Here is a 27,189-nt window from a genome sequence, read left to right as displayed (position 1 = left end):
AGTGATGATGTACCTCCCCACCCAGAATGTGAGCTCTTCATATCCAGAGCTCAGTTCAGTGGTGTTTGGCCAGCAGAAGACCTATTGCTGTTTGTGGTGTTAACACTCATCACGCCCTGCTGAACAAAACCAGAACTAGTCAATAAATCTCTCTCATTTATAATTTTTCTCTACACCTTCTTATTTCAGAAGAGGCATGTGTGTGGTAATTCTATAATGTTTATACCTACCTTTCCTAAAAACAAGTATGACTATTTCTTAAAGATTGTTCAATTCACCCTTCAATTCACTGTTTCCTCAGAGATCCAATGGTTAGGGGAACTTTTAGGAATTGAGCAACTACATTGTCCCCTTGTCCAAAACTGACATACTATAAGAGGAAGAACAAGGTGGAGGGCAAGGTTAGAAAACGTGTGATGGCGGGGGCGGGGGGGTGGGTGCCTGAGTGGCTCAGTGGGTTAAGCCTCTGCCTTGGGCTCAGGTCATGGTCTCAGGGTCCTGGGATCAAGCCCTGTATTGGGCTCCTTGCCCAGCAGGGAGCCTGCTTCCCCTTCTCCCTCTGCCTGCCTCTCTGCCTACTTGTGCTCTCTCTCTGTCAAATAAATAAATAAAATCTTAAAAAAGAAGAAGTAGAAAAAGACTTTAAAAAAAAAAAAAGGTGTGATGGGAGAACTTGGAGCATGATCCAGAATACCGGACTGGCTTTAGGAGCCCTTAATCTTAAAATACATCAACAGAATTTTGTTTCTCTGGAGACAGTAGAGAAAGTCATGTGGAAATAAAAAAAGCAACAACAAATATCTATTGGGAGGCCTGTGCTAGACTCACAACTCTACATGGGATATCCCAATTAATTCCCTTCAACACTATGGAGAAACCCCTACTCTACCAGGAAGAAACTGGGGCCCAGAGTCAATGAGACCCAGGTCATCTGGCATCAGAGGTCACTTACTTTACCGGGAATAACAAAATCTAGGAGTTTTGGTTTTGTTTTGTCTAAAATTCTTGGCTGTGTAAATAACTTACTTTGTGATTTTGAGAGTGAATTTACTGGGTCCACCAAAGGTTTTTATTGAATGAATGAAGATGATTACCATCTGGTAACAAGTTTCCTTCATCCCATTCTTGTAGAACCTGCAGCCTAGTGATACCCTACCAGGCTGAGAATCACAAAGCAGAGTCTTTGGATCATCGGTGAGACATTTTTTATATACAGTGAGGAAATTACAATACTTTGCAACAGAAACTAGGGCTTCCTATTTTCCTCACAACAAAACTCTCCTGCAGACAGAGTTGCTATTATTTTTAGGAAATGAAGACTCTTCCATCCAGGTAGTTCACAGCAAAACCAGGGTTGGAACTCATATCATCTGCTCCTATTCTACTGTATTTTCTATGACATAGAAGTAAATAATAAAGCAGATTAAAAATAATAAACTGAGAAAAATGGTAGAGACTCCATTCTTTGTGAGGAACTTCATTTCATTTTCCCAAAGCCTTGGAATTACTTGGCAAGGTGTTATGATGCTATGGAGTCTTTTAGAAATCTGTACTCCCCATTTAATAATTACTTATCTAGGTCAGATCTGAAAACTGCTGTGGAAATTTCTAGCATGTACAGGGAGAAGCAAGATCAATATTAGAATACTTCAGGTCTAGAAGTGGGCTTCTCATGGTTTTCCAGGACATACGGTCTCAGGAGATTCTGAGCAACCACAGAATTTAGAGTAGTTTAACCATTCACCTGCTACCCAGAGAAATAGGACACTAGGACTATGAGCCAAATGGTTTAAAAAAAAAAAAAAAAAAAATATATATATATATATATATATATATATATAGAGAGAGAGAGAGAGAGAGAGAGAGATAAATATATAGATTATATCTATATAGATATATATATCTATAGGTAGATAGATATATATCTCCAAAAGTATAAACAATAATGCAGAAGTGGGATCTGCCTTTACTCTTTCCGTACACTTACAAGAACTCAATCTTTTAGTTAAAACAACCAAAGTGGGCAGTGATTATTCTTAAATGAGAGCAATATGGCAATGCTTCACATGGGAAAAGTAGAACTGAATGAGATGAAATGGAGAAACTTAGAAATGGTCAGGAGAAATGAATTCAAAAGCAAATTGTAAGTAATCTTTGGCTGAGAAACCTGAGGCTAAAATACAAAATTAAGCTAATTTCTGAGGAATCTACTTATTCCTTATTTGTACTAAATGTTTTATGGCAAGTGTATTGCTTCAGTTTGGGAAGAATCAAAAAGATAATGGAATTAGCTGAAGTTGCTTATTTTAAAAATCCCTTGTTTCTTCCCTAAATTTGAGTTTTTCTTTGTACTTTTCACATTATGATATAGAACATTTACTTAATAAATACCAATCTGAGTGAAAATGATATTAGGTTTTGATGATCTACCTATTTTTAGCCTAAGGACTAAGTGATTTTCTGAATTCACATTTTCATCATTTTAATGAAAATGAAGTAATATGCTGAATGGTATTTTCTTAGATTGTATTAAGGTTTACATACTCTAGATTTCTCATATACACTATGTCATTCATTTTTTCCTGAGTCAGATATATTACAAACATGCAGATACATTTTTACTGCAAACAGAATACCACAAGCTTAAAAGTGAATTTTATTATGTTCCTTGACCTTTTTAAAGTTATTTATTCTAATACTAGCAACAGCCTATCTATAATGAAACAGAGCTTTGCTAAATTTATATAGTTTTGAATTATTCTTGCAGGTTTTTGTCACAACAGTGTCAATTTAGTACTTACAGGATTTATGTCTGCTTGCACCTGTTCTTAGGACAAGATTTGGAATTTGCTTTTTTTATTAACATATAATGTATTATTTGTTTCAGGGGTCTAGGTCTGTGATTCATCAGTTCACAGCACTCACCATAGCACATACCCTCCCCCAAAATTTGCTTTTTCTTACTCTGTGTTTTTATTACTGTATCTGTATATGTATTCCCCCCCCCCCCCCAGGAGGTCAGGAAATATTTTATTGACAACTAGGGACATGGCCATAGGAGAGGGAAGCACACAGGACTGCAAACTAAAACCCAATAGCCAGCAAGGGCCCTTTGGGCCAGGAACCCTGCATCCTGGGGTCCTCACGGTCTCCCACCAAACAAGACTGGGCATCCAGGAGAAGGGGCAGTGGCTCTGGTGTCCCACAGAGTGAGAGGATATATGATGCCTCATTTCGAGAGACAGGGTAAGGAGGTAAAATGGAGGGAGGGTCCATCACTGTCTAAGACCACCTCCTCCTCTCAGAGCCAACACCAGATGGAGGACTGAACCACCTAGGATCTTGTAATCAGCTGCTGTCTTCTCATCATTCATCTGTTTTCCACTGTAGATGAGCCGCTGCTGCTGTGGGGGGATTCCCTCTTTCTCCTCCACACGCTCCTTGATTCGCTCCACCTTGTCTGTAGGTTCAATGTCAATTTCAATCTCCTTTCCGGTCAGCGTCTTCACTTTAATTAGCATCTTCTTCCCAGTTTGGAGCTGCACACAGATACTTTGCTGCTTCTACCGCTGCGGTGGCCGCTGCCGCTCCCCAGCAATCTGCTTGCGGGAGTCACTTCTGCTTCCGGGTCACTGCCTGGCTCCCTTTTTTTTTTTTTTTTTTCCAGGAGGTCAGAAAATATTTTATTGACAACTAGGGACATGGCCATAAGAGAGGGAATAAATGTTGAAGCCTGGCTTATTAAAAAGATATAAAAATGGTGTCATTTCTGCACAATAACCAAGACACTACTTTCTAAGTCAAAATTTCAACGTTTTTGATAACTATATATAATGGTTCAGTTTAGGCCATTATAGTACCATTCAGTATATAACTCTGTAGATACACTGAACTACATTTTTAAAAGGGAGATTAATTGGGCAATATTTCACATGGGACAAAACAGGACTGAGATGAAACTTCTTAAAGATTCCAAAGTGCCTAACATATTGCTTAAGGAAAACCTAGACATAGGGTGAAAATTGTCTCCATAAATTTTCTCTCATAAATAATACAACAAACTTTTAATAAATTCTAGCTTTGAAGGAAATTTGTTGTAAACCAACAGGACTTTTTGTTTGTATAAGAAAATACTTTGGGGGCGCCTGGGCGGCTCAGTGGGATGAGCTTCTGCCTTCGGCTCAGGTCATGATCTCAGCGTCCTGGGATCCAGCCCAGCATCAGGCTCTCTGCTCAGCGGGGACCCTGCTTCCCTCTCTGTCTCTTTGCCTCTCTGCCTACTTGTGATCTCTCTCTGTCAAATAAATAAATAAAATCTTTAAAAAAAATAAAAACATATTTTCAAATGCTAAGTGCTTCTATATACACTATGTGTTATGCAAAGCTTTTATCTCCTGATGGGTGACAACAGATTCTTATTAAAGACAAACTTTTATCATATTAGACCCAATAAATCATTAATATCTTTTCCTAAGAGCTTGGACCTCATTCTGACCACAATCTAAAACATTTTACACCACTCTGCATATCACCATTATGTTGCAAATGTCTAATAGAGCTCATTTTTACCATTTAGACAATTTAACTAGGACTATTATTCCTGGGTCAAACCAGCCCTCTTGAAACCCTGGTTCAAATATTCCCCTAGAAATGGCCAAATTCTCAACTGACAAGTGCAAGTAAATTCCTGCACTATATTTGTCAGTATTCACAATTATACCTCCAGTGTATATTTGATAAATGATTAATAAATACCTTGACTGCTTTATCAATAAATGAATTGGTTTAGTTTGTTGTTTTCCAAAGTTTGGTCAACGGAAGACTAGTCCTCAGAGATGCATTTCAATTAAAGGTACCATAGTGAAATTAGTTTAGAAACCGATGTACGTTCTAGTCTCTTGCTGAAAACTCCCTCTGGATCTTAAGACACTAAAGACTCAGAGAGGTCCTAAAAGTAGAGAAACACATCACAGTTTTTACACCTGATGTTTTACAAATCTACCTGATCATGGGGCTAGACATTGTTGTCACCATGTTCTATACATACATGAATAATCATTAAATGATAACTTTCTCCAAATTAACCTAAAGATCTACTATCTTCCTCTCTGCAAACAAGCAGGTGTTAATTTTGATTTAAGGCACTATATGATGTTTTGTACACTTGAAATTATTTCAGGATGATTTATTTTATAATATAAAAAGATTTCCAGTCACTTAATTGAATGGAATATATACATATGTATATATATATCCATATAAATCTTACAAATTATCCTATAAAATAGGGAGATACCAAACTATCCACACTGGTCTCGTCTTTGTCACTGAAAAAAAAGTCAAAAAATTAAAGCATTCATAGAATATTTTAACCTTATAAAAATAATGACAAATTTAAAAATTACATTTTTAAAAGTCAATATTATACCATGTGGTTATCAATCCAAAAACTAAGTCATACATGGCATTAATGTTATTACTGCATAACAAGATTTTTAACCAAAGTATTTCCTTTCTTTAAAGGAAGAATATTCTCACTTCTTTCTATATAAACATCTTAAACAAAAATAATATGAATACCAATGAGACTAAGATATGCTTCTTATTGAGACTTAGTATGATGTTTTAATGATGATAAAGCTATAAATTCCTAGGAAAAATAAAAGTCATAACTAAGATGCTGACATAATTCTATTTAGATTAATAATATTGTTGTTATAATCAATGATACTAGAAAGATATAAATGTGTCATTTCTAAATTCTAAAAGGGTCTGCCTTTCAGCTAACTAGGAGAGAAATTGACACCAATTTTGTTTACTCGACCTGACTTTAATAGCAGTAAAAGTTATCCCCATAGTGCTATTGCTGTCTGTACAGCAGAAGAAAATAACTGTGAAAACATATTTCATCACCTGAAAGCTTAATTAAAGCCAGACTCCTCTACTAAAAAGTGTGTGTGTGTGTGTGTGTCTGTGTGTGTAAGACAGAAATAACCATTTGATGACATGTTGTTGCTTTCTTATGTTAAACATTTTTTATTATAGTAATTGAAATAACTTCACCATACAGATATCACATGCTGAAGCATGACAATGCAATATTAATTGCACATAGTGTTGACATTTCAAGCATATTTTCTGTAACAACATTTGCATTCATATACAGGTAGTAAACACATGGGGATAATTTGAGTCATGATTCATGGTAGCAAATGTATTGCTTTCAAGCTAATCTTGAAACCCAGAATCTTCAACAAATCTATTAATAGTTGATATTGTAGCATGTACAGTAGTAACTATACGAACCAAGTCAGGACCAAGAACTACCATTGTTAACCTTTGAAAGAAAAATATCAGCATTATCTGATTACTTTTGCAAGGTAAGTCTTCTTACTAATTGAAAAAATATTAGTCTATTGAGCAATGACTTTACCAATAGTTTTCAAGTTAGTGGTGGGGATAAAATAAAAGTTTTATGTAGCCCTTCTTAGATAATACAGCCCAGTTAATACAAAATATGTTACCTGAATAGATTTTCTTCAATATACCATATACCCACTTACGACAAGGCGAAAAATCACCAAAAAGGGTGGCAATCTCAAGGAGTGCCATAAGTTTTAATATACTACTTTTGGTTTGCAAGACTGTTATTTGTAGCCATGTACCTTGGTTCAAAGAGTCTAGACAATGTTTTTTAGGTATAGAAACTTGATTCTTAAAAGTCTCAGCAGACAAACTGAACTCTAATAACACATTTTACCTAAGTTTAATTTTTGCTGAAGTAAAAATACACCACCATAAAATTCAAGGAAAACCAATATTTAAAAGGCAGGATTTATCCTTTCTGGACTTTGTCCATCAAAGGTCAAAACTTCAAAGGTTATAGGAGGAAGAAGAGGTGGTGGTGAAGGAAGGAAAAAAGAAAGAAAAAGCAGCATAAGGAATACAATTTTGATAATGAATATATTTCTAATTTTTTAATTTATTTATAAATAGTATTTACCCAGAATATTTAGATAACTAATTCAGAACCTGAAAACATAAGTTTCTCAATTTAAAGAGAAAAGCCAATATTCAAAAATCATTAGATCACAGCAACACAACTAACTGAAGTTACACTTGTTATTGCTTAACCTTAGAGCCAGTAAACTAAGACTCGAAATGTAAACTAGCATTACAGAACAGAAAAGGAAGGTATTTTCTGTCACTCTTCTCGAGGTATTTGCTATTATTTTTTAAAGAAAACACATTTAAGAATGAATCAGTGCTTTGCAGAAACCTAGAAATAATCGACTTTATGCAACTATCAACTTTTTTGGTATATTTGAAAAGGTCAAATATGTCTATGTTTAGATTTAAAAAGAATTTGTACATAGAATGGCTTTGATTTGATAAATATGAAAGCATTTGGATTAATTTGTACTAAAATGTGAAATTTCAAGTTAGATAACAAAATTCTAAAATCATATGCTTTCCAAATTAAAAAGAAAATTAGAATGAAGTCCTTGATGTCTAGAAGCCTCCATCATCTAGTTGTTTGTAAATACTACGTGAAAAGAAAGTTGGGTTTTTTGTTTGTCTGAGTTTGGTTCATTTTAGTTTTAGGGAGGAGGAATTAGTAGACAATTTTCGTGTGTTTAGAAATATGAAAAAAAATCTGTATAAACCTTTGCATCTGGCAGAGGTTATTTCCATATTTGATCCTGTTATAACTTCGTTTTTATATAAGCAAGGTAAATAAAATGCTAGTAAAATAAAATGTGTTGCTAGTAAAAATAAACATAATATGAATCATAATAGTTCCCTCAACAGATTACATAAAGCAAATGGTAACTAATTACAAGGCTGGATAATTAAAGTGAAAACAAATCTGCCATCTCATACCATGTCATAGATGAGGTTTAAAACTAAGGTTGCTTTTTGTATAATTTTGGAAATCATTGCAATCATATATAGTTCTGGGAAGCATTCTAATCTTAGATTTACAGAATGAGTAGGGACTTTTTTTTTTAATAACAGAATGATTATAACTTTAAGTAAACCAAATTCCCTATTAAAAACTCCTGGTAATATTGAATAACTTCTGAAGTTTTTCAAATAAAGTTACTTTCTCTCCTGGAAGAGAGAGAAAATCAGACCCATACTATCATTATATTGATATGTTTTCACCTTATGAATAAAAAATTTATAATAAAATCTGAGGAATATTTTATACCTCTAAAACATTTCTATGGCCTCTAGAGATTTTCGTGGTTTACTACTGAATCTTCTCTTCTTAGTTTCTCATTAGGGAATAAGCACTATGGCAACCATAATCCACAGCAAACCAGGTAGTATAATTAAATAATGAGCACATGGCTTTTATTCACAACATTATCACATCAAACCAGATCAGTATAAATATGCAAATGTGAGCAAGAAAATTCTAGTGCTCAAAAAAACCCAGATCTAAGTAGCTAGAGAAATAAAATTTGTTCATTAATTAGTTGGGTAGTTTCACACATTTTAACTTTTTTTTTTCAAAGGTTCTTAAATAGTGTGTGTGTGTGTGTGTGTGTGTGTGTGTGTGTGTGTGTGTGTGTGTGTTTTCTAAGGGGAGAGGGTTCATCCCTACGTTGAGTATTCTTGTTTTAAATAAAAACTTTGTTCTTTTATCATTAAAGACAGAAGTCCCAAAGCACCCACTCTAGCACACTAAATAACTGTTTTGATTTAAGTTAATGCAAGTGAGTGACCAACAAACTGGATAGATACCACATACCAGACACTTGAAAATTATGTTTCATTCGTGGACAAATCATGAATTTAAAAGAAAAATTATTAAAAATGCTTCATGAAAAGACCTACTTGCTTCTCTTACAGTGATTTTGTAATATCCCAATTTTTGCATTATTTATTCTAAGAAATCTGTAATATATTTAAGAATTCACAAAATGGAGTCACAAACACTCCAAGTTATACTTAATTTCCTTTACTCTGACATCCTTATCCTCTTTTTCCTCAAAGACTATAACAAATTCTTCTTTGGGATGCATTTAGCAAGGAAAACTATCTACTGGAATATGGATGTTAGGTAATCATAAAGAATCAAGTAGTGATAATTTAAGGAAAAACCTATTTTAGCCTATCACAGCCTCAGAATATGGCTTTAAAACCAAAATAGATCTAACTTACAACTTTGGGTTGCCAATTATCCTTTTTGCAAATTAAACTAGGATAGTTTGTTTCTCTCAGTTTTCCTGTTTGGGGGCCATTTCTTGATTTACCGGGAGTAGTTTCTAGGATACTTAAAGGTAAAACACTCTTAAATTTTGTTAATAATTAGTATCTGTGAGAAAGTAAGACTGTTGGGAGAAGTTTAAACAAACTTCTACAAGATGCATATTGTAATTTCTAAGGATTTCCATGTCAATGATAGTGCTATTTATATTTTTATGGAAAACTGAAACCTCACCTCACTCTCTCACTCATTGTTTTTGAAACTATAAGCAAGGAAAGGAAGTAAATTCCTATGAAATGTATGCATAATAACTTCAGATAGAAAACTCCATCCTCTATTTTGATTTTAGAAAATTCTCAAGGGTACATCCATGATTAATAATATCTAGTAACCAGAATCTTCTATTTGCAACAATTAGATTATTTTCTATGCTGCAATGTGAAGCTCTATATTAGACTTCATAATGTAAGTTGGTTTCATCATTAAGAGACTTATAAAATAAGTGTGACACATTATCCTATAACACCAAAATGAGTTTGAAATGTCAACTCTTCTACTTCCAAAGAACAGAAGAAACTGTAGCTGATCATACATACCCGTCGGAGATATACTTTCCAAATAAAAGTGAGTGGTATGAGATACAAAAATCAGATGGAAAGATTCTGTCATCAGCATCATTTTCTGTTCCTTTATGTGACTCCCAATGAAAAGTAGAAAATAAAAGTTTGTTTACATTTTGTTTAATTTTAACCCACTGGATTGTCTTCCATTGTAGATCACTGCATGGCCTTACTAAAGCCTAACTGAAAATGTACACTATTGCAAGTAGCTAAATTTCCACATAGAGGAATAAAAAATTGGGAAAATCAGGTTGAAATTTTTATAGTACTTTGTAGTGTGCTACAGTAATGATAAACCCGTTTTATATTTAATTCTATCATCAAGCAACACCAGGCTTCTAGCTTTGTTTTTCATTTTAAATGGCTACTATATATAAGAGAATTAATAAGGTTTTATACTATTAATGCTTTTTCAAGTCAAAAGAAGTGTTATCTAGAAAATAATTTAACACTGAAATGGGATCAATTCTGTTTTATATACTCTGCAGCAAAAATAACATTTCTAGTAGGAAGATATTAATTATAAACCTAGCAAATTCTAGACATTCACATATTTGTGTAAACAATTTAACATGGTTTATTACATTTCCAGAAAGGTTAAGTCTTATATCCAGTTTCCTGCTAATTCTTCTTTCATATATTATAATAAATATATGTTATTTTAGTGCACATGTATATATTTTCACACATATATGTCATATATACATAAAACAGCACTTAATGGTCACTTTCTTTGCATGTTTAAATTGGAGGGGAAAAAATGAATTGCTATTATGCATAATCCATGGCAATCTTCCTTTTGTTTCACAAATGGCCATATCGGGATGTAAACAAAACATTGGAGCGAGTCATTCCAGGTGAACTGTATTTCAAGGTGTAGGTTGGTGTTCTCATGAAGAATTGTGTACTTCCTGGTAATAAATACCTACAAATGACAGTTAAAAAATTATACTTTACAAAAAAGTTAATATTAACATCTCTCACTAAAGTGTTCTGTGGTTAATAATTTATATATGCTACATGAGAAACAATACTATAACAACAATGCATTCTACATCAAAAAAATGTTCTCTCCCAAGCTCAGGTGGGAAGGTGGAAGATGGTCATAAAAGCCTCACTTAAAAAGCTGAATATAGTTGCAACATATGATCTTAGTATCTCGAGACAACCCTGAAAAAGCCATTATACTCGCATGCTAGTAAACTATTTCCATGGCTCATGTTAATTTGAAATTCATCATTAATCTCTATAAATAATATATGAAACTAGTCAAATATTTCTTAAAAACATGTGATATGAGAATTTGGCTGGCCACATTACCAATAATTGTTTGTTTCAAGGATGTTGGAAACATTAATTACAATTTGATGATATTTCATTAACATATTATGACTATAGGTAATCTAAGAGAAAAAGACTAAATTCATAATTATAAAATTTATATTCCTAGACCACATTGTTCTTATAACAGAACACCAAAAATAATCATGATTACAGGTTACATGCAATCCTTGCAGACAAATGTATTTCAGAATACATGAATTTTCCAGATTTTAAAATGATACAGTGTATATACTATATATAATATAATATCTCCGTTGAGGCCTCGGAGCAGCATCCTGAAGTCAAACCATTAATATTTCTGTAGTGAAATGTATGAATACTCACAATAAACAGGATGAAAACAATAAATAACTTCATGTCAATTCAGGTCAGGTCAGATTTGCCAATAAAAAGGTCACTCTTCCTTTCTTTTTAGTTTTTAGAGATTTGAGAATAAGAAATTATAAATAAGAATGTGCACCTGTATAATTTGTTTCTCTCTGGAAAAACTTTGATTAGCATTAGGCCACTCCAATCTATATATCTAGAGAAAAAATGGAAATCCACAAGGAAATCCACATGAGCAAATGCAAGTAAACATGACTATTAAAAGTATAAACCCTGGTAATGACAAGATGGACATGCTATAAAGTCAGGACAAAGACATCTAGGAGGAATTTCCAAAACCAGGAGTAGCAAGTAGCAATAGAAGGAGATGTGAAATTTTTGAAAAAATGAACAATGGTAGACAATCAACTCATTTATTTTTTTCACTTTATGTTAGAATCTTCCAACAACAGTATTCATACTTCCATAGATACACAATGAAACTGAGGGCCAAGAGTACTATTAGCTACCTATTCTACATTAAATAATGTTGATAACTACTATGCTTCCATGCCAATGGAAAGTTACATTTATAGTTGGGTTATATGAATTTTGTAGAAGAATATGAACTCATTATGATCAAGCTGCATACAGCATTCAGATTAAAATGGAAGAATTCTCCATAACATCCATAAATATCATTTTATCATGAATTATCTAATAATATATTCTAAATCTATTACCTAGTATCACAAACTATAAATAATTGCTCAAATCATTAAGTTAATAGAGCAGTAAAATAATACACAACAAACCAAATTAAATCAAAATTGCACAATGGGTGATGAATAATGAAACAACTGGTTTCTCACATCACAGATTATATAAACTATTTTCTTAATATCACTTGGGTAATTTATATGGATTAATTATTATGTCAAGAGCTAGTGGAGTCATGATGATTAATCTGATATCTTCTGTGATGAAAAGGCTCCCGTCCTATCTAAGGCAAAGTTGCAAAAGAAAATAATGTGTTTGAACAAAACCCACTACTTTTTATTAGTTGAAAGTTATTCTACCTTCTATTGAAAATGCATTCTGATTATACTGATAATTATCAGAGCAAACAACAAATTCTACCAACTTCCTTTTTAACAATTTCCAAGCAAGAGTTACTACTGACATTACAATAACATTGACATATCCTTTTGAGTTAAAGATCTCCAGTCCACAGAGGAAAAATAAAAGTATAAAGTCTAGGGTTACAGCTAACCTATACTATTTTATTTAACACTATGTAATACTTAGGGTTTTCTATGTGCTCAGCACTATTCTAATTACTTTACAAATATTAAATCATTTATTCTCATAACAATTCTATACAGTAGATATTATTGTATGCTTCATTTTATAGATGAATACAATGAAGCATAAAGGGGTCAAATGTCTTCTTGCCCACAGTTACATAGCTAGTAAATGGCAGAGCTTGGACTCCAACTCCAGAATCAGTGCTCCTAGCAACTATACTATATTGTCGTTTCTCTGTATGAATCTCAGTTTTAAAACTAATGGATACAAACTACAAAGTATAAAATAACCTAGAAAATAGAAGGTTATACATCCACAAACCTAAACTTTTTAAAAGAAGCAGAAAAAAACTAAAATGAAACTTTCATAAGAAAAAGAGTTGAGTATGAGCTTAAAAAAGAAAACAAAAAGCATATGAAATCACATTGGAGGAAACATTTTGTTTCCCTAAAGCAAGTGCTGTGGGATATTTTAAAGCATTACAGGGAAACAGAATGGATTATTTGTCTTAATATCTCCATTAATACCTCTTGGGAGATCCCACACTAGCTGAACATCAAAGATTATTTTTGGAAATGTTCTTTGCAATAAAATTAAAATACAATTTGATTGTTTTTAGCAAGAAGAATATCTCTGGGAAGTACATTTATAGACTATCTATATCTAAAGAGTCTGTTAAAGGACCAAAAAATGTGAAAAGTTTACAGCTTTACCTCTGTTCCATCTTACTCCTGATGTATAAAAATAGCTAACTTGTAAGTACCAAGGAGAAATACCTCAGATTACCCTGTTTGCTTCACACATGCACCCTCACTCCTCATCACTGAGGCTATGTGTACACAACCTCAAACATCCATCACATAGACATAAAACATGCATTTGCCCAGTTCCTACTTGATGTAGAATTGGTCTGTCATGTACCGACTTACTGCTGACCATGGGGATCTCTAGAACATAAACATTTCAAGACCAGTAGGGAATTAGCCTTGAAAACGTAAGCTACACCCACCTTCTGAGATTTTCCTGGAGTAAGATCAGGACCCCTGATACCCCCCAAATAAACTCAGCTTCCTGGTTTGGGGAACAAATGTAAATAAAGTTCATCATAATATTTATCCTGTGTTTAAAATTTTTTTCTACTGTGGTATAATTATATATATATGTGTGTGTGTGTGTATAATCATGAAACTTACTAGTTTTTCATCTTTAAGTGTACAATTCAGTGTATTAAGTACAGTTAAAATGCTGTTTAACCATCACAACCTAGTTCAGAACTTTTTCATCCCAAACAGAAACTCCTTGTCCATTGAACACCAAATCCCCATTTCTCCCCTCCCCATTCCCTAGTAAACTCTATTCTATTTTCTGTCTCTATGAATTTGCCTACTCTAGCTACCTCATATATAGTGGAATCATATACCGTATTTATCCTTTTGTGTCTGGCTCACTTAATTAGCCTGCTTTCAAGGTTCATCCATGTTGCAGCATGTGTCAGAATTTCATTCTTCTATATAAACTGAACACTATTCCATTGTATGTCTATATCACATTGTGTTTATCCATTCATCTGTTGGTGGACACCTGAGTTGTTTCCACCTTTTGGCTATTATTGTGAATAATGTTGCTATAAACACTGTTGTACAAGCATCTATTTGAGCCCTTGTTTTCAGTGCTTTTGGGTATATATCCAGCAGTGAAATTGCTGGGTCATACGGCAATTCTATATTTAACCTTTTGAGGCACTACCAAACTTTTCCACAGCAGCCACTTCATTCCACGTTCTGAGATAGTGAAAGCAGGGCATAAGGATTCCAACTTCTCAATATCCTTACCAACATTTATTATTTTGCATTTGGGGGATAATAGCCATCCTAGTGAGTGTGGATCATTCCATTGTTTTAACTTTGATTTGGGCAAGGGGTTGGGGAAAGCTCTAGTTTCAAGTCCTACCTCTGTGCAGCATAGCTAGTAATGTGGGTTTGGAGAAGTCATTTAACCTCTTCAGGCCTCAGTTTTCAGTTTTCTCATCTGTGGAAAGAGTCCAGTAGTTTCTCCCATGCTTGGCTCACAGAGTATAGAGCCAATGAAATAGTGCACAAGTGTGAAATATAACTTACGTGTTACGAACATCAGCCTCACAAGGCAAGACAATCCTTGTTCTGAAATATATGTTTCAAGCTATCATAGATAGCCTGGGGCCATATTGGTGTGATGTATTTAACTCAATTGTAAAAGTATAGTACACATTTGAAAGTGCATAAAACATAAATGTCCAGCTTAATGAATATTATAAAGTAATTACTTGTATAACTGCTACCAGGTTAAATAACTGAATATTCCTAACACCCCAGAGCCCAGTATTACAGTATTATAGAGCCCTTCCTTTCTTCCCAATATCACCCCCATTTTCTCATAGACTGTTTGGTTTTTCCCCTAGAAGTTAGTAGGACTTCTTATATGATCTAAGAATCTTCTATAGGTTATATGGATTGCACATGCCTTCTTCCACTCATTGGCCTGCTTTTTCACCCTCTTAATGGGGTCTTCTGATGAATATATATTCTTAATCTTAATATAGTAAAATTCATTTTCTCATTTATGATCTGCACCTTTTGGCCCTATTTTTTTATAATATTTGCTTACCTCAAAGTCATGAAAATATTGCCCTGCATTATCTTCTGTAATCTTTAGTTTTGCCTTTCACATTTGTGTAGACAATTTTTTTTTTTTTTTTGCGTATGGTTTTGGTAAAATCAAGTTTCTTTTTTTAAATTATTATTTAGAAACCCAACTGTCTCATCACCATTTTAAAAAATAAATTTCTTTTTTGCATTTGTCATAAATCATATGTACCTCTTTTTCTCATAAATTAAGTCTCTATAGATATGCCTGGATCTACTTATGACTTTTCTGAATGGTTTCATGGTCTGTCTATACTTTTGACAATATTACACTGTCTTAAATTACTTTAATTTATTATAAGTCTTAGTACACTATAGTTAAAGAATCTTACCATTATATTTTTCTATTTCAATATAATTTCTATTCTTACCATTATATTATCTATTCTTGGCCCTTTGTTTTTCTGTATAAATGTTAAAACAAGCTTTGGTCAAAGACTGCCTCCTCCAAAAAATTTGTTGAGATTTATATTATGACTACATTGAATTTAGAAATGTTCAGAACTATTTACGAGCTGACATTTGATTATATCAATCCTATGATAATAAGGTATATCTTCCCATTTTTTACATTTTGCTAAATAAAAGTCTTGTACATTTTTGTTACATTTATTACTAAGTATTAATTATTCTTTCTACAACTGAAAATATCATACCTAAAATTTCATACTCTTGCTGTTTGTTGCTGATATTGGAAAAATACAATTGATTTTCTTATCTTTACTTTGATTTCACTAAACTTGTTAAATTTACTTAATAATTTATCTGTAGATTTATTTTGATTTCTACAAACAGATTCATATCCATTAGTAAAGAGTTTCAGTTTAGTGCTTTTTATTTCTTTTGCTTGACTTATTGAACCAACTAAAACCTCTACTACAATGTTAAATAGAAGTTATAATAAGAGGCAATCTTGTCTTATTCCTTATCTGAGAAGGAAAGCCTTCAACATTTCATCCTTAGGTAAGGTTTTATAAGTTTTGTAGTTATTCTTCATTAGATTAAGGAATTTCCCTTTTGTTTCTAGCTTGCTACACATTTTTTTAAAATCATATATACTGAATTCTATCAAATGATTTAGCTGTATCTTTTGAAATGATCTTTTATTCTATTAAAATCACACTGATCACTTTTTAATGTTATTTCACCCTTAAATTGATGCAATAAACAGAAATTGGTCATGGATACATTATCCAATTTAAAGTTCCTGAGTTCATTTTGCTGGCATTTTATTTAAGACTTTTGCATCTATGCTCAGGAGTAACACTGAACTTTCACTATCCTTTGACATAATGTTTTGGTTAGGTTTTAGAATCAATGGTATGGGAGTTTCATTAAACAAGGTGCAGAATGTCCTCTCCTTTTCTGTTCTCTGGATGGGTTTAATAGAATTGGATAGTGAAGACCTGTGAATCTGGAATTATCTTTGCGAGAGGAATTTTAATTACTGATCCAATTTCTTCAATAGTTAAGACTATTTACTATTTTTTATATAGGACTTTCTAACAAGAAATTTTGTCATTAAAAAAAAAAGAAATTTTGTCATTTTTGGTAATATGTGTTTTTCCAAGAATTTGTTAATCTAAATTACCAAATCAGCATGAAATTGTTCATATTTTCTTATAAAATTTTCAATGCTTGTAGGATCTGTAGTGATGTCTCAATCTTTGTTCTTGATGTTAACTCTTTCCTTTCATATTAGTCTTTCCAAAGACATATTTTGGCCATGTTGATCTTCTTTATGCTATTTGTTTCATTATATTATTAATTTCTGCTGTCATTTTTATTCCCTTTCTCTACATTCTTTGGGTTTATTTTAATGTCATTTTGTCACTTTTCAAAATCATTGCTGATGTCATTTAATTTTTGCCTTTCCTTTTGCCTAAGGTGTTCATGTAAGTCTATAAATATGCCTATAACAATTATTTGTCTACATATTACAATTTTTTGTGTGTTATCATCCAGTTCAAAATACTTTTGTATATCCATTATGATTTCTTTGATTCATGAGGTAATTAAAAGTATTTTTTTTATCCTTCCAAAGTATGGATATTTCAATTTTAATTTTTGCCTTTGTTTTATAGCTTAATGGCATGGGATCAGGAAAAAAAAAAAAACCTGTATGATTTAAGTCTTCTGAAACTTGTTAAAATATGCTTAATTATTTTACTTTATGATTGACTTTTATAAAAGTTCCTGGTGTACTTGGTGTTTCATATTCTGAGATTATTGGATTGACTTCTATATATGAGAGTTAGGTCTGTTAGTTACATTGTTAACATGGTCTATATCTTTAATTTTTAAAAAATACATATATATGTTGAAATATACATATACATACAAATGTAGAAAAAACATATCTATAGATAGATCAACCAATCTCAAAATCTCCATCTATGGTGGTAGATTTGTCTATTTTTCCTTGTAATTCTGTTAACTTTTGCCTTGCAAAACACTGGGAACACTGTTACTCCTAGGAATCTAGGATATTCACCAATATTCCCACCTTTGGCAGGCCTTGAACTCCTACTTTTTCCATTAGGCCATGATCTATCAAAAGTGTTACTAAGTACTAACAAGCACTCATCTAGTACCTGGTTACCTCTCCAGTGTCTTCAAGCAAGGTTTTCGTACTTTGTCTAGCTTTTCTACTTGTCATTAAAGGGAGGATTTGTCCAAAAACCTAGTGCTCTGTTACCAAAGGCACAAGTCTGCACTCAGTGGTTTTTAAAAATATTTTTAACCATGACACCCCTTATGAAATGAGCTTACATGGAAGTTCATGAAATATAGAAACACAGAGATGTTGATGATAGAAAGTATTTGGAGATCCCAAAGCTTCCCAAGTAAGTGTGGTTACAGTAAAATATTGAGCTGGTCCCAAGAACTTTAGTTTCCTGGAGATAGATAGATAGATAGATATCTGAGCTTATATATCAGTTCTATTTGCTTAGTTAGGAGTCTACCTCTGAGAAATGGCTTTCCACTTGATATGCCTATTAAGTTGTTATTTTTATAAGACTTAAAGATTCAAGTCTTTGTTCCATGGAATGGGTGACATGCACACTTTAAAGTCTCTTTCAAAAGAACATGCAGATCTTTCATCAAGATAAATATGGTCCATAAACCTGACGTTATCTCTATTTTCTTCTCTTTAAATTTTACAGATAAATTACCTAAATATATATCTCCTCATAAAGTGTTTAGGTATACATCATATATTATTTATATTAGGCATATATATTAATTTATAAATATTAATTTATACTTTATTAGGTATACTTCATAAAAGAAATTTATCTATTAATAAATATCAAATTAAGTGACTTCTACATGTAAAGTAAAAAGCTATAGGTTCCTAATTGATAAGGGAAGAAAATATGGCCAGTTTTCACATGTTTTTAAATTAGCGTGACATCAACTTGGGTTTTAATAGCTAGGTATGAGGAGGATGTGTTTATTTCTCTCTCCTCCTTGTGTTTCAAGTAGAAGAATTTCCACCAAATTTCTGGCCTTTTACCAGAAGTAAGTTATCTGATTTTCAGGTTTAAAAGAAGGAAGCAGGTATGCCTGGCTCAGTCCCTTTCTCTTGTTGGATCAGCCTATCTGCAAAAAGGAGGCATCCTTACTTGCTCACTAGCCAACACTAACAGAACTAGACTTTATGGGGTAGTGTTAGTGGAACGTTTGGGTTGATCTAGATCTGCCCATCACTGGATCAGTACATTTAATTCTAGAACTCAATTTTAGAGAACTTACTTGGCTCAAATCTACACCGTAGTCCCTCAGTACAGCTTTACTCAGTAACGAAGCTACATTCTGATGATCGTCTGTCTGATTCCTACATTTCTCTCTCTCTCAAATGGTACTGAACTTGGGCGGGAATAAAGGGTGTGTTTTACTAACCCCTCTTCACCCAGAATTCTTATAATCATCCTATTGGGGTTATATTGAGTATTTAACAGAAGTTCAGAACTCAAGATTCCAGAATAGGAATATCTCTACTGACCATCAGAAAGGGAAGAAAATAAAAAGGCCTGACACAATTGTAAGGTATAACTTCTCCCTCCAGAGTGACCTCATTCTATTTTGCCTACCCACTAAAGTTATAAGAGCCCTCAATAGAAAATGTGTTACAAAATCTATAATTGCAAGAGTGACATTAAAGAGTTTGAAACCATCCTTCCTAGACTGGAACTTAATATTTTCCTGATCATCACTCCTTAAAGTGAAGCCTCTTCATTTATATGTTGTAATGTCTTAATGATGACCACCATTCTTTTAAATCATACAAAAACATTAATGAAAATAATGTTTTATTTTAATAATTTGCTTCAGTCAAATCATTAAACTGTAGAATATTGTTTTGATATTTACATATCTCAAATACTAATGGCTAGTTTTACCTCTCTCATTGTTGTGATCACTGCTGAATGATTTATAGGGGGAGAGTTAAAATCAGTTAAAGGTATGACAAAGTATAATGTCAGAATCCAAGACAAACAAAGATTAAAGTATATCTTTCAACACTTTTTGTGAAATATACTCCAAGCCATTCTGCTGTTGCAGGTCACTTTTTAAAAAGTTAGCTTTATTAACTATTTTCTATGATCTCTTATTAATAAGCAGATCAATTTCTAGGTGTTTCAAAGACAATCCCGGCTATGGTGTTTCATTTTCCTCATCGCTTATTCAACTGTTAGTTGAATGCTATCATCATTTGACTATCACTTAATTTTCCAAAGTCATAATTCACTCTCTTCTATCCAGAGTAGTACTGTAACTTATACCTGTTAAAAATAAAGTCACATGTTCATCTTTAATTCTAATGGGCACTATGGATTATACAGAGAAATGGTAAAATGTACTATTTTTTCAATCTGTGTATTTTCTGCAGCTTAAAAACAATATTATTTCTCATGATTTGTTAAACTACCTATTTTAACGACAGTATTTATTAAAATTCAATTTTTAAATGGAACTTAATGAAATTCAACTCCCATAGATGTGTGTCATGATGAAGGGAGTAAAGATTAAACTAAAGGCATCTTCTCAACTTTTCAGGCTGAAGGATAAATTTGAAATCTCCCTATTGGTGAAAACAGTCAAGTTTATGTTTGGATGTTTTCCTTGGCATTTGAAAGCAAAATTATATAAGCCAAATAATCTTATTTTCAAGTAGGTTATTTCTGTCACCTTCAGGTTTGTGGTTGCTGTCCTTGTTCGGTCCTTTAAAAGTAAAGATGGTGCAAATTTAGAAGTCTTTTGTAGATAAGAGCATGTATGAATTTTCGGTCTTTAGCTTTTTCTATAGCTATATAAACAAAAAGAGACTTTCAATTTCAAACTGCACTGTGGCATTACTTTATATAAAACTCACAGGGTGTAGAAATGTAAACAAGTACCTGGAATTACCCCAATCAGTACCAATGCCTGAGACTGATCCTCTTGAGTCAGTTGCATATTTGTAAACCACTAGCAGGCACTGTTTACAAAGTTCAACCAGGCGCTGGCAACATTGGAGCTGCAAAGGAGTCACCACCTCTGGGCTTTTACTGAAAATACTCTCCCAAGAGGATCTGTTGGCATGGAAACAGACATGACCTCATGTGGCTGTTAAAAATGACAACCAGCTTTATCACTTACCTAGCAACAAACCAGTAAGGAAAAGTAGAAATGGACTCAGACATTTGAATTGACTACAAATGGTTGAAAGGTATAAAACAAATACAAATTTGAAAATTAATCTTTATAATAAAAAACACAACACAGAATTCATATACTATTTATCTTTAAAGATTTTACTGATGCCAAATGTGGGTAGCTATCAGGGTGGTTTCTCAACACCTCTGGAAAAAAAAAGAGTTACTCTGTATTAAGGCATATGTAAAATACTGAGCTTATTTCTCAAAATTCAGATACTCTAAAACTTTAGGTTTCCTAGAAAACCATCTTTACCTTTACATTAGTAATGACCCCACAGTAGAGTTTAAAATTTGCTTCAATTTCACTTGTGCCCTCTCTGTATTAGGAGAATTTAAGTGAATCCCTTGATTATGACCACTCCTCTCAAAACACTTCAAGGTGTAATTATGTCCATGATATTCCTAGTGTACAGGTTCTGTATTCTAGAAATCATGTTATCTCAGCAGTGCTGCCTGACCATAATCACAAAGGTAATGCCCTTCCTCCTTAAGTTCACTCAGCTTATACCAAAGCATGTGGTAGTACAAACTATCTTGGTAAACTTCAAGTGTGTGTGTGTGCATGTATGCATGCACACAGGTAAACAAATACATATAATGTACTTACAATTCCTAAATTTACCATACTGATCCAAATCAGGGAACACCTCATCACCCCAACCATGAAAAAGAGAGAGACAGAGAGAGAGAAGGAGACTTATTTCCTTAGTGTAAATGAAACTTTTCAAGTCTAAAGGGGAAAGTTCCGTTTGATACTTGGTAATGGTTCAAGTCTCATTTTACATAAACTGATTCACTTAACCCTTAGAGAAAGAAAAGAGTAGATTTTCAGAAAAAAAAAATTAAGGAAAATATTTTTCTGAAGAAATGTACTTCCCAATGGGAAATTCAAAGAGTCCACTTCCAATCTTCTATGGATATTTGATACCTTTGGAATTTTAAAAAATGTTTTAGAAACACAGAAAGGTATTTTTTAGTAGAAAGGTTACTGTTTATTTTTTCAGGAGAAACATGGTCCTAAAAAGATAGCATATCATCTGTGAATGACAGGTATTCTTAAAAGGAATTGGATTCAAATGAGTAGACTGAAAGGAATAAATTTTCTTCCATATTCTGAGATGTTTGGAACTAAAGATAATACTGTTTTTATTATTTTAAAAAAGTTATTTCCATTCAAGAAACAGGAATATGCTAGTTAAATTAACTCTAAAAATAAATTTTAATACTAAATATAAGAAAAACTAGCTATAATACATATGTGTTTGCATATATCCATATATATCTATACATGTGTATATGTATAATCAACTTAATTTGATCAAGAAAAATATTGGAGAATACCAATTAATTAGGGAATGTGTTTATAATTAGTATGTCCTAATTTCAAAGCCCTATATGTTTAGGCCCAGAGAAATAAAAATTTCATATAAATACAAATATATACAGGAAAACCTCCTGTGTTTTGACTGTCTGCTTAGCACTTTCCTCTCCACTGAAATTCTGAGCATTGCTACATCCTCTCCTCTCAATTTGGATATATTTTTATTTTGATCCTTTGGAGCCATTTGATTAGATCCACTATCAAGTTACACACATCATGGTAATTTTTCTTTTCCTGATTTGGAGTATAGAGGTAAGAAAAGAACAAATAAAATGGAGGAAAGATAAAAGAGCTTCTTCTATCATAGTTTAATTTGATGTAACATTCTGAATACTACGTTAGTTATAATCTGACCAGCTTTGGCTTCTCATTCTCTCATTCTTCCTTAAATACTTAAAATAAACATATGGACCAAAGTCCTTTACCAATTTTTGGTGTGTATGTTCCCCACCCCTAGCCAAAGACCACATTCTACTCTATTAATACATATTTAAGTGTCAGCACACCAGAACTCCTTATAAAGAAAAAAGAAAATGAACAGGTCTTGCTTCATTTGGTATCAGGTTAACTTCTTGTGCACAAAGGAAACCTGTCCTTCAAACTGAGTGTATTAGAACTATGTCCCTCACCTCCTATTCACCAGCTGGCATAACTGAGTAAACGTGCAATGCCTCTGTAACGCTACAGTGTCTCGATTTTCAATATTAACACAAAAAAATTTTTTTTAAGATTTTATTTATTTATTTGACAGAGAGAGATCACAAGTGGGCAGAGAGAGGCAGGCAGAGAGAGAGAGGAAGGGAAGCAGGCTTCCTGCCGAGCAGAGAGCCCAATGCAGGGCTCGATCCCAGGACCCTGAGACCATGACCTGAGCTGAAGGCAAAGGCTTTAACCCACTGAGCCACCCAGGTGCCCCTAACGTAAAAATTTTTAAGAAGGTGAAAGTATATAGAAATAATTTACAATAGCAGTGCCTTTATCAAAGAACTCAAAGTCTTATCTGCTTTCTTTCTGAATCTAAAGTACAAAACAAAACAGAATTTGAAAAGAAAACTTAAGTGGTTTAGAAGTTCATTTGGTCCTCCCTAATCCTCAGAGATGTTTAACAGGAAAGAACTTTAAATGACCCTTTTTAGTAATGTAACAATAAGATACAGAATGCTAAATACTTCTGTCAACAAAGGGGAGTTGTTATTAATGAAATCCAGAGACTTGAAAAGCCTCTCATTGTCCAGCAATCCAATATTTTTCACCAACTTTCTCATCAAAACATTTAAGAAAGCAGTTACCTAAAAAGTAAAACTGATTCATTTCTTTCTCTTTCTCTGGTAGAAGTCCGAATGCATGACTGAGTGGACCAAAGTAGCAGAAAGGAGAAAGGAAAGTAAAATCAAAGCAAAACAAAACAAAACAAACAAAAACTGGACTACACCAACTGGATAAACAGCAACAACGAGCTGAAAAGTACTAACAATAATGTATCCAATCGAAAGTGATATGAGAACATAAGATTCAGGTCATTTTTCCTCTGTATGATGCATACATTTTTTTTTTAAGATTATTTATTTATTTATTTGACAGACAGAGATCACAAGTAGGCAGAGAGGCAGGCAGAGAGAGAGAGGAGGAAGCAGGCTCCCTGCTGTGCAGAGAGCCTGATTCGGGGCTCGATCTCAGGACCCTGGGATCATGACCTGAGCCAAAGGCAGAGGCTTTAACCCACTGAGCCACCCAGGCGCCCTGATGCACACATTTTTAAGTGGATTGTAAGTCTAGAAGTAGACTGCTTAGAATAATCCTTACCATTTCCTCTTGTCCAAAGATGCTAAATGAAAAAGTTTTCAATGAGTAACTTCCACTGGAAAATGCCTTTGGCTAAAGGGTCCAAAAAGATTCTCTTTGGGGTTTACATATCATAGTTTTGAGTGGAGAGGGGACTTTACCAAACAATACATTCCTCTCCCATTTACCCACTGCCTCCTACTCCTTATTTTACCTAGAAAATTCTTCTTCCTCTTCCTACAAGACTCAGCTGAAATGTTACATCCTTTGGCCACATTTCCTGAGTTCTCAGGCCTGAGTTTAAATCCCATAGTATCTAAACTTCCTATACCCCAGTAAAACATGGCAGATAATTTTATTCATGAAAATTCCAAGAGCTATTCTCCTGTAGAGAATACATTCAGAATGTGAAAACAAGAAAAGTTTCCATGTGATAACAAGGTTCACTAAGCATGGGCTTCACAGTCTGGAAGAACAAGAAAGAGGGATAAAGGTGTGTTCTATGTCATGTGTCAGTAAAACCCTTGGACCAACTCTAGGGAAAAACTACCACAGAGATCTACAATATTCTTTGATGTTTCTGGATGTTGACAGGGAGTGGTTTATTTATTTTGTTTTATTATTGGGGTGTTGACAGGCAGAGGCAAGAATCAAGGTGGCCGAGTAATTTGGATTACACTTTTCCAAGATTTTACACCTAACTGTGAAAGACAGTTATGCCTTTTACTAAAATCATTCCTTTAAAAGATACAGATGTAGTGAAAAGAAGGGGCACATGCACCCAAATGTCCATAGTACAATGTCCACAATAGCCAAACTGTGGAAGGAGCCGAGATGCCCTTCAGAAGATGAATGGATAAAGAAGATGTGGTTCATATATACAATGGAAAATTATTCAGCCATCAGAAAGGATGAATACACACCATTTGCATTGACATGGATGGAACTAGAGGGGATTAAGCTAAGTGAAATAAGTCAATCAGAGAAAGACAATTATCATATGGTTTCACTTGTATGTGGAACATAAGTAATAGCACAGAGGGCCATAGGGGAAGGGAGTGAAAACAGAAAGGGGAGAAATCAAAGAGAGAGATGAACCATGAGAGACTATGCACCAGGAAACAAACTGAGGGTTTCAGAGGGAAGGGGTTGGAGGATGGGATAACTGGATAAAGGGGAATTAAGGAGGGCACGTGTTGTGATGAGCACTGGGTGTTATATGCAACTAATGAACCATTGAACACTATAGCAAAAACTAATGATGTACTACTGTATGGTGACTAACATAACACAATAAAAATTTTTTTAAAATTTTAAAAAAGAACATTTGATCTACAGTAAAACAAAAGACTATATAATATGTAAAATAGTATCAGGCATTTAGTAAGTCAAATGCTATTAACTCTCATTATCAACACTAGTAGTAATAGATACCACCAGGGAAATTTAAGGGGAGTATTGGCCAAGGAAGAAAAAAATGATTCTGAATCATTTAGAATATATTACCAATATAGTTCACGGAAGAGGTGTCAGAGGAAAAGAAGAACCCAACTTTATGGGCATCTTTAGGGTATGGGGTTAGAGATTATCTCATGGATTCAAAACTACCAATACCAATTTCAGTAGCAGACTATCTGACCATTTTCCCTGCTGAAGAATAGCTAGGATTCATATACAGCATTCCAACTGATGTGGAAAACAAAGGCAGATGTAAGTATAGATAAAGTTCCTTAAAACGTGCAGCCCAATGACAAATACTTGAGGTGAGCAGAGTATAACCTTCCTCCAGGAACTCCCAACTGTCTTAATGTTAATGCTTTGCTAGAGGGAAAAACAACCTTAGCTTGATGGTAGCTAGGTCTCCAGATTTCTGTGCATCTTCTTTAGCATATGAAAATCCTTTAGCATATGAAAATCAGGAAGCTTACCTGATCTTTACCTCCCACAACTCCACAATAATTGTTCACACATCGTTCCTCACAATATCGGGGCAGTCTTTCTGCCCTCAAGTATTCTTTCTAGGCCATTAACTCTGAACCCCAACATTTCCACAAGTATTCTCAAGCATTCTTTCTTGGCCATTGACTCTGAACCCCAACATTTCCACATCACAACCAATGGATCAACAAGCAGAAACAAAATTCCAATTATAAGCCCAGATTGAGAGAACTTCTACAGAAAACCAACTAATAGGCCATGGAATATAGTTCAAACATTCCACTTAAATCTCTATAGAAATAATTTATAGCCAAGATTACTCTCAGATTTTACCACAAGCCAGAGCACCTTATAAATTCTTTCTGTTTTTAAGTGGCTATTGAGGAACATGATAGTGGTGAGAATAAGTCTGAAAATGGTATAAATTAATCAGTACTAGATGACTAGAATATTTAAATGGAGGACATTGGAGATCACTTCAGACTGTGATAGTCTAAGATTTTACCAAAAAGGGGGATACACCCTGGGTGTTTATATTGGATTTAAATAATACAGAAAGGATTGGAGGTTTGGGGTTATAGAAGGCAGCCCTATCCGTTACTCAATGATAGCAAAACCTCAGAGCAAGAAAAGAATAAATTTTAAAATTATTTGAAAAATAATGAGTTTCTTTTTCTGGAACAAACTTTAAGTAAAAGAGTAATGAGAGGGAAGATCAGAGAAATAAGAAAGCACCAGCATGTTAGAAAGTGTTGTATCTCTAGATAAGAAGTCTAAACTTTAATGATAAATGAGGGAAATCACTGGAGAGTTTAGGAAATGACCCTGACAGTAGGATAGTTATGGGAAACAAAAAGCTGGAGACAAAATTGTCTAGAAATCTATTAATTTTACCTAGGCCTTC

General features: G+C 33.5%; 2 protein-coding genes across 4 annotated transcripts in view; both read right to left on the bottom strand.

The window, feature by feature from the left end:
* Window positions 1-3,010: 3,010 nt before the first annotated feature.
* Window positions 3,011-3,626, bottom strand: LOC125098009 (NEDD8). Its single transcript, XM_047726325.1, has one exon. It carries the CDS (start codon window positions 3,519-3,521, stop codon window positions 3,276-3,278), a length of 246 nt encoding a protein of 81 aa, XP_047582281.1. The 5' UTR covers window positions 3,522-3,626; the 3' UTR covers window positions 3,011-3,275.
* A 2,383-nt stretch (window positions 3,627-6,009) lies between these two features.
* The window catches only part of TTLL7 (tubulin tyrosine ligase like 7), a 146,385-nt gene continuing 125,205 nt past the window's right edge, over window positions 6,010-27,189 (bottom strand). The window contains exons 20-22 of one of the 3 annotated variants that reach the window (XR_007126697.1): window positions 20,885-21,058; window positions 20,676-20,793; window positions 20,220-20,269 (exon numbers count right to left, since the gene is read on the bottom strand). Coding sequence is in view for 2 of the 3 variants with exons in the window: in XM_047726458.1 (XP_047582414.1) it covers window positions 10,645-10,765; window positions 20,885-21,058 (295 nt within the window). In the remaining variant the exon portion in view is untranslated. Of the gene's footprint in view, window positions 10,766-20,219; window positions 20,270-20,675; window positions 20,794-20,884; window positions 21,059-27,189 lie in introns of those variants that run through there. The other 2 variants (XM_047726458.1, XM_047726459.1) reach the window with 2 other exon arrangements.

Source organism: Lutra lutra, chromosome 4 (assembly GCF_902655055.1).
Source record: "Lutra lutra chromosome 4, mLutLut1.2, whole genome shotgun sequence".
NCBI classification, from domain to species: domain Eukaryota; kingdom Metazoa; phylum Chordata; class Mammalia; order Carnivora; family Mustelidae; genus Lutra; species Lutra lutra.
This window is presented reverse-complemented; position numbering and strand designations above follow the sequence as displayed.

What these genes read in the sequence shown, in the direction of transcription:
- LOC125098009 (XM_047726325.1), bottom strand. Translation starts at nt 3,521, where the DNA reads ATGCTAATTAAAGTGAAGACGCTGACCGGAAAGGAGATTGAAATTGAC.